This window comes from Xiphophorus couchianus, chromosome 6 (assembly GCF_001444195.1).
Source record: "Xiphophorus couchianus chromosome 6, X_couchianus-1.0, whole genome shotgun sequence".
NCBI lineage: Eukaryota > Metazoa > Chordata > Actinopteri > Cyprinodontiformes > Poeciliidae > Xiphophorus > Xiphophorus couchianus.
Genome location: NC_040233.1, coordinates 2,970,638 through 2,979,190, shown reverse-complemented (window position 1 = coordinate 2,979,190; position 8,553 = coordinate 2,970,638). Strand labels below are relative to the sequence as shown.

Sequence of the window (8,553 nt, the reverse complement as noted above, 5' to 3'; positions counted from 1 at the left end):
TCTTGAGTGCTTAAAAATGAGAAACTTTTGAAAATAAATGAGAAAACCATATATATGTATGTTTAAATTTTATTCCATAAAAATCGAATTTGGCCATAATAATTAAAAGGTTATACATTGCTCATTACTGGTAAAATGGGTGTTGTTAAGTTAGTTCAGTAGGTAGTGTATTTTTGTGTAATTGGGAGGTTATTTGCGTTTATGAGTCAGAACACATAGACACTGTATTCAATGTACATCAGATGAGAATTAAGATTTTTAGCAAAGACAGAAACACCCTGTAGCCTTTTCTTTTTTTAGCTTCCATTCAAATACACTAAATATAGTATATTTGACAGTGATTTCAGTCTGTCATTGACGCTTCTATTATTTCTTCTTCGCGCAGACTACGTGATTTGCGCTGACTTATCGCGAGATGTGCCCACGTCACTTTTAGCGCGTAGTTTGTTGTCGGCGGAAGAGGTTCTATCAAAGTTAGAATAAAGTGTTTAAGTCGACTTTAGCACAAAAGAAACTTTCGAAATTAGCATTAAACTGAGGAAGGAGTACTTAAAGACGATATGGCGGATTAATGAAACCCTTATTTTCAATTCTGTGACTTTCAATAACCAAGTGAAGAGGTAAGTTTCTTTGTGTTTTGCTGTAGACGCTGCGGCTAGCTTGTTCTGTAGTGGTAATGTCAAACTTTTGAGATGTACTGTATGTTGTACCTTTCTTAGGCTTTTGTAACTTTTAACTAGATAATTTGTCTAGTGACTGCAGGTCCTTGTTCGGTGGTTTTAATGTTTTATTTGACAAGATTAAAATTGAAGGAATTAAAATTGAAGGAATGGTAAGGAAGTTTGAAACTTGAATGTTTCCAGTAAGTTTGTCTGCGTGTCTGGTTTTCAGATGGAGCTTTCTCCTGTCTGCTCTGAGGACATCAGCTCACATGGAGGCATTTTGAAATCAGACACAGCTCACAGGAAAAGAAAGATCTCAAGTGAGTCAGGAGTTTTATGACAGCCGTTCTGTAGAATATACAAACTGTAGTTTGTAGTTAGTGCTAGTTTAAAACAGAACTTGTTTTTATTTGCAGCGTGTAATTCACACGTGTAATCTTTCAATACAAGTGTAAATTCTGAAATTAACTAGATCTATATTAATATTGTGTTTAGGTATAGTGGCTTCTAAAAGTATTCATACTCCACCTTTTTCAGTTTTATTTTCCCATCTGGATTCTTTGACTTTGTAAACTGAAGTCAGCTTTTTATCCTACAGTGACAAAATGTGAAAATAGTGTTTTATTTAACTTTGACTTACAAACACAAAGAAGAAATAATACATTTCTTGTATAACTAGATTTTTTTGGAATAACATTTGGAATATTTCTCCGATGCACCTCACTTTCCTTGGTATGCAAATGTAGATCCCAGTCAGACTTTGATCTACGTTTTGTAAATTAGCCTGATCATGAAAGGCAAGTAAAGATGTTAACAGAGCCACTTGGTACATATTTAATACACATTTTTAAAATTCTGCTGTATTGAAGGTCCATAAAAACAGCAATATTCATAATTTTCAAATAGATGACAGTCGTGTCGTTTGCAAATACTAAATAAACTAATAATTTTACAACATATCCATTTTCTAACACTCTTGTCCCTTAGAGGGGTCGGGAGTACTTTTGGACACCCCTCCCGACACTTTTGGAGGGGTGCTGGTTCCTATCTCCAGCTAATGTTCCGGGCGAGAGGCGGGGTCACCCTGGACAGGTCGCTAGTCTGTTGCAGGGCAACACAGAAACAGACAGGACACACAACCATGCACACACACACTCACACCTAGGGAGAATTTAGAGAGACCAATTAACCTAACAGTTATGTTTTTGGACTGTGGGAGGAAGCCGGAGTACCTGGAGAGAACCCACACATGCACAGGGAGAACATGCAAACTCCATGCAGAAAGACCCCAGGCCGGGAATCGAACCCGGGACCTTCTTGCTGCAAGGCAACAGCTCTGCCAACTGTGCAGCCCACAACAAAAATGACTTTTTGTCATTTTTTTCCCACTCAGTTTTTCTCCAGATTCCTTGTCAGGGAAAAATCTGAATTAGCCTGCAGTAGTTCTGTTCAGTTGGCAGGGCAAGGTCTTTTGGAGCAACCCCTGCACTCCAAAAGACCTCAGCCTCTGAAGTATTCGGTTTTACTTTTTGATAAACTTGATGTTTCCATTTTTGTATGGAGTACTGAGGAAAAAAACTTAATTAAATTGTAGCATCTCACTGCATCTGAACAACTTTCTGAACCCAACATTATCTGAATGTTTAGTTTCACTGCATTATATCCGCCATTCATTTGTTTTTCTTTCGTGTTCAGAGGATGTGGAGCTGGATATTCAGTCCCTGTACAAAGCTGTCCCTCAGCTCTCCAAAGTGTTTCTCATCACGGACAAAATTGGAGAAGGTACATAGCAAACTTGTTTTTATTGGCTTAAATACTATTTACAAAAAAAACAACAAAAAAAAACAACAACTTTATTTTAAGTTAAATTTATCCATGTTGTTAAATCCAAGCAAAAATGTCTTCAGAAAGATTCATGCATCTGCCTTCAGGTACTTTCAGCTCAGTGTACTTGGGTGAAGCCCAGATGCATGATGGGAGGAGAGAGATGTTTGCACTGAAGCATCTCATCCCCACCAGCCATCCGACACGCATTGCTGCTGAACTTCAGTGCCTGACTTTGGCAGGGTGGGTCCAGCACTGTTTACTTCCCTAAAATATTTTTTTTTTGTTTGTTTTTTCTAATAAAGTTAATGAATATAGTGCATCGTAGATATTTGAACTCTTTTACAACTTGAAAACTACTGCTGGTAAATTTGTGAGGGAGGGGATTGTTTTGTTTTGTTCTTTTTTTATTGTGACAAAACTTTTCCTTTCATTCCTGCTAAATTTTCCCTACTGCTGCAGTGGCAGGGAGAATGTGATGGGAGTGACGTACTGCTTCAGGAAGGAGGACCACGTTGTAATCGTAATGCCATACATGGAGCATCAACCTATTGTGGTTTGTACATGTTTGCAAAGTAAACTGGCAAAACGTATTTTTCATCTATATGCTTTCAACCCAACTGTAAATCCAAAATGTCTGCAAATTCATAAAAAGTTTCAAATTTAATATTCTTAATTTTAATTTGATGGCACCTTTTGATTTTCGTTGTTCTTGTGACAATGACAATAAAGATTTTTCTTATCTTATCTTAATAAAGGCTTGAGTATACCCAGATTTTTCATACTAAATATTATTTCCTTTTCTTCTGTTGGATTCATCATTCATCACAGAAAATCTGGGTGATTTTAGTACCTGAAGACTATTTTTGATATTTCTTATAAAGTGTACTGTATACTGGAGATGCACTGATATGATATTAATTATTTCCAATATTTTACAAATTTTTAAATTGGGTTTCGGCCACCATGGTCTGAGCCATAAGGACAGACCTATTTAGTCTAAATCTGTGCTTTGTACTCTGAGTGACGTCATGCTTTATTAGAATTCCTAATAGCACTTTCTGAACCATTTGGAAGAAGTTTGTGGGAGTTTATTATTTCCATGTTTGGCCAAGGTAGTCAACCCATTGCTTTTGTCAGTTTCAGTTTCTTTATTATGTTTTTACATTGGCTGTTCTACTCCTAGTTACACTGAATGAACACATGAAAGTTGTTTTTAAATGTTTGACCAAGCTTATCTGGCTGTTTGTGTATTTAAGTGAGATCTACTATTGCAGAGCTATCAAATTAATTTGTAATTCAGTTCATTTAAGTCTGTTTTTCTTTTTTTTAAGGGAACATTTTAAGTTTATTCAGCACTGTTTATCTGTATCGTATCGGTATTGGCCAATACTAAGCCTCATATATAGGAATGGAAAGGAAAAAAAGTGGATCAGTGCATCTCTACTTGTATACTCAGGGACAGTCCTGAAACTAGGTAACTGAATTATAAAACCACTTAAGTCGCATGCCCGACCTTAAAAACTCACTTTAAAGTTGACAAAGTTCTACTGAACTTGCTTAAGTTCTGAAGTGAGTAAAATATGTTAAAGTAAATTCTAAGGTTTTTTTTAAAAATGTTATGTTGGTCTTATTTAAATGATAACTGATTTAGAAAAGATCTTAAAATAAGTTTTGAATGTAACTTGCTCCATTGATGTGGCTGTCAGCTCTTGTATCTGAACTGTAACATGTTCTTCAGGACATCATCGGGTCACTGAGCTTCGAAGAGGTCCGCCTGTACATCTACCACCTGCTGAAAGCCCTGAAACACATCCATCAGTTTGGGATCATCCATCGGGACATCAAGCCAAACAATTTCCTCTACAACAGGAAGCACAGAATGTAAGTGTTTTGTGAACATAGTTCTGCTATGGAGGGGTTTTCTGATAGAAGAAGATAATTTTTTATATATGCAAACCCAGATTTTAGTGTAGCGGGTAACATTTCCGAGGTAAATTCTCATTATTCTGCGTGTGCAAATGTAGGTATGCGCTTGTGGACTTTGGCTTGGCCCAGGGAACCGCTGACTCCCAGATTGAGCTGCTGAAGGTGATGAGACAGAAGCCGTCACAGAAAGGTGGAGGGCCGCCAGGGAAACAAGAAACAGCACAAAGAAGCAGAGCACTTCCTAAACCCCCTGTTAAGACCACCGGCACCGCTCCAACTTCACTGGCTCTACCTCCACACCAATCAGTACCTTCTACCTCCTCCTCTTCCTCTCCCCGCATCACCATATCCCCCCCAGCACCTGGGAAAGCACTGGTTAGAAAAGCACGGGCCACCTCCTACTCACGAACAAAACTCACAAAGGTGTCTACACTGAGATGTTTTACTGTCACTCCAGTTGTTTTGTTGTAAATTATGCACAATTTAAAAGGGTTGTATTTCCTGTGTCTGCGCTTTCTTCTCCCTGCACTACATTTTTGGCTTTTGCATGTTTCGCTGTAGGATCTGGCAGGACTGCGCAGAGTTCCTCGACTGGTGTTTGGGGAGAGAAATCTGAACAGCTGCACACCAGCGCCCCCTACCTCTAAGCATGCACCACTTAAGACTGAAGTAAGAAATCCAAGGAGGGAGAGTTTTCTTTAGGGCTGCAACGATTAATCATAAAGTTAGATTTTCATGTTTATTTCTGTTGAATATTTCGAAGTTTCCATCATTTTACTAATGAGTTTCTTGCCGACCCAACACAAGTCGCTAAAAGCCAACAAAACAGAGGATGAGGCCAGCTACAAACACGCTTCAGCCAACCGGGTCCTGGTGTCTGTCAGGACATCCAGCAGCAGCCAGAAACCCCAGCGGGCCCCTCAGCAGGGCCTCACATGTAACTGCTACCTCACTGATCGCGTCTGCAACGTCTGCCTGGCCAGGTAAACAGTTGAAATCATTACAACTGGCATCGTAGGGTTCATCTCAGCTGGCTAAAGAATAATCCCATTAAATTACACATAAAGGCACTTTTGTTCATTTAGTGTGTAATGTTTTGTGTGTGTGTGTGTGTGTTAAGAAAGCAGCAGGTTGCACCCAGAGCGGGGACTCCCGGTTTTAGAGCGCCAGAAGTCCTGACCAAATGTCCCAACCAAGGCACAGGTTGGTGTTTGATGCAGTTATTCACAAGTTTGCCATAATGCACAGTGCCTTGAAATTGTTTCACTTCAAACACAAAGTTTAACGTAATTCATTTGTATTTCACTGTAAAATACACAAAGTAGTGTATAGTTACAAAATGGAAGGACAGTGATGTTTGGTTTTCCACATTTTTAACAAGCAAAAACCTCAAGTTGTTTGTACATTTGTACTCCAGCCCTCTGTACTTTGACACTCCTAAATTACAGACCCATTCAATAAATTAGAATGTTATTGAAAACGCATTAATTTGAACAGTTTCATCACTAAGTGAAACACTTTATATATAATTACTACACACACATGGATATTTGAACACCTTTATTTCTGGTCATTTTCTCCTTATAGTTAATGAAAAGATGACATTTAAGTTTAGAATGTTACATCAGACCAACAGAAAAAAAAATTTAAATGGGAAATGAGGGCTTAATGGAAAGTATGTTTAATATCTGCGAAAAGGTTATTTTCAAAATGTTCTTTTAATCTGACAAACGAGGCTCATCGTGTATTCTAATCTACTGAATATGACTGAATTCTCTGGTTCTTTTTAATATTGACTCCTGATGCAGGATCCACTATTTTCCAGATCTATCTGGGGAAAAAAATAAAAAATTCAAATCCTGTATGAGCGTTGTCTACTTTTAAATTAGACCATACTCTGGCTGACCTGGAACATAAAATCCCATTTTAAAGAAACATGGCTATTATGTAATAAACATGTCGATAGTACGAACACTTCAGCAAGACAGTCAGATTTCAAACTGCCACAAAGGCAAATTGATCTCTTTTCATGTCTTCTTCCTGTCCATGATGGTCTCTCCTCCTCTGTTGTAACACCCTGTGTTGCAGCCATAGACGTGTGGTCGGCTGGTGTGATCCTGCTGTCCCTGCTCAGTGGCCGCTACCCCTTCTTTAAAGCCAGCGACGACCTGATTGCCCTCGCACAGATCATGACCATCAGAGGCTCCAGGGAGACCATTCGGGCCGCAAAGACATTTGGTATGCATGAAACTGTGTCATCCTTAAAAAACGGCTCTAGACTTAAAACTGAAACATGTTATCAGTAAACGGGCTTTTGGGGGTTGAAACTTGTTCAGGAAAAGCAGTGGTGTGCAGCCGGGAGCTTCCTCGCCAGGACCTCAGGACGCTTTGTGAGAAGCTGAGAGGACTGAGGTCTTCAGCGGACGTCACCATGGTTCCAGAAGCAGGTGGAGAGACGTCCGCCGCCCGCAGAAACACAGACCAAGATGAAACTCCAACACATTCCTCCAACGGCCCTCAGCTCAACACGCACAAAGGAGAAATCAGTGAAACTCGCCCAGAACACCACGAACATTCAGGTAGCAGCAAAGCCCCAACCAATCAGAGCTCCCCGTCAGAGAGTAAAGTGGGGGACGATAAGAAGGGCTGGGACAGGGTTCCTGACGAGGCCTTTGACCTTTTGGATCTGCTGCTGGACCTAAACCCTTCCACTAGGATCACAGCTGCTGAAGCTCTGCAGCATCCTCTCTTTAAGGATCTGTGACGCAGAGTTTCATACCAGCTGTCAACAGGATGAGAGTGTGTGGCTCTCCAGGCTGGGATTTGGACTTTTAATGATAAATAATTCACATGATTGTTTAGCAGGGTAAGAGTTCATATAGGAGTGAAGAAGTTATGAGACTTTTATATAAAACATTGATGTAAATAAAGTTTAGACATTTTTCATGGCAGTCATGATGTAAACTTTTGAGCTGTTTTATGTAGTTTGAAAACTTTCATATAAACATTTGAGGGCTTTTAATGTGAAATAATTAGTTACCATGCGAGTACTTTGATTTCTACTGGGTTAGCTGCTGTCATTAATAGTATTTATTTATAAAGAAATGTCTCCTTTTTAAGATTTTTGTCATAAAATCTGGCTCAGACCACTGCACCTCCTGCTTTTTACTACCTGAAACAATAGAGCCATGCTCTTTCAACTTGAAACTTACCACCAGAACTGCATGTGCCATAATCATCCTATAGCAACTTCTGTTCTAAAGCAGACTTTTGAGTTAGAACCTATGCAAACACATCTAGTAATTTGTGGAAATGTGCAACTGAGGAACTTAGAATCTATTATTTTTGTAGTTGTCATAAATCCTTGCATGATTCTTGGTTGGTGGTGCTTATATGAACTCTCTAGTTTCCCGGTTTAGACATTTAAACATTACGTACATTTTCAATAGTGTTAAAGGTTGAGGCTTCTCCAAAAGCTTGAAATCAACTTTTTTGGTGGTAAACTGTAAATATGTTTTTAAGGGTGCTATCTTTGTGTGATTTTAATTTTGTGATATTTAGCCTAAAACCATCTCACATCTGGTCTCCTGAGGTTGAATAGTGACCAATTGAATTTTCCTATTGGTTACAACGGTACAGCGACTCCACAGCTCTGCCATAGATATAAAACCATCTCAGACACACGCCTCCTAGTGGCAAGTCAGGAAATTGAATAGTGAGCAGGACAGATATCTGCTGTCCCCTAAAAAAAAAAAGTCTCTAGATTTGTTAGTTGATCCAAAGATCTCCACTTTTGTCTGAATTTAAAAGCAAGAAATTTAGTCATCTAAGTTTGTCTTTTCACTAAGACATTCCTTTAATCTACCTAACTGGATTTATATATATGGATGGATGGATGGATGGCACAGCACAAGAACCCTGTAGTACTCCAAAAGTAACCCTAGGGTCTAGTGAATGAACAACATGAATTGACATTCATACCAACAATACATTTAAGTAAAAATCTAAACAAGACTGTTTGTAATGACATGACATAAAACTGTCACTGGGCCTAATGGAAACATCTTTAGACTTTGCTAATATATGTATAAAAATGGTGAATTATCACATAGTAATAAAACCACAGATTGAATCAAAT

The 8,553-nt window shown here is 38.8% G+C and overlaps 1 protein-coding gene across 2 annotated transcripts; it reads left to right on the top strand.

The window, feature by feature from the left end:
* The first annotated feature begins 372 nt into the window (after positions 1–372).
* cdc7 (cell division cycle 7 homolog (S. cerevisiae)) lies at positions 373–8,552 on the top strand. Of its 2 annotated transcripts, none has more exons than XM_028021734.1 (12): positions 373–620; positions 892–982; positions 2,358–2,444; positions 2,594–2,729; positions 2,949–3,042; positions 4,228–4,370; positions 4,514–4,577; positions 4,977–5,084; positions 5,223–5,398; positions 5,536–5,618; positions 6,504–6,653; positions 6,752–8,552. In XM_028021734.1, the coding sequence occupies exons 2-12, from the start codon at positions 892–894 to the stop codon at positions 7,177–7,179; spliced, it is 1,560 nt and encodes a 519-aa protein (XP_027877535.1). In that variant the 5' UTR covers positions 373–620; the 3' UTR covers positions 7,180–8,552. The 2 variants fall into 2 exon arrangements, with proteins under 2 accessions (XP_027877535.1, XP_027877533.1); XM_028021732.1 differs by having other exon boundaries at positions 377–620; positions 4,514–4,838.
* The last annotated feature ends 1 nt before the right edge of the window (position 8,553 follows it).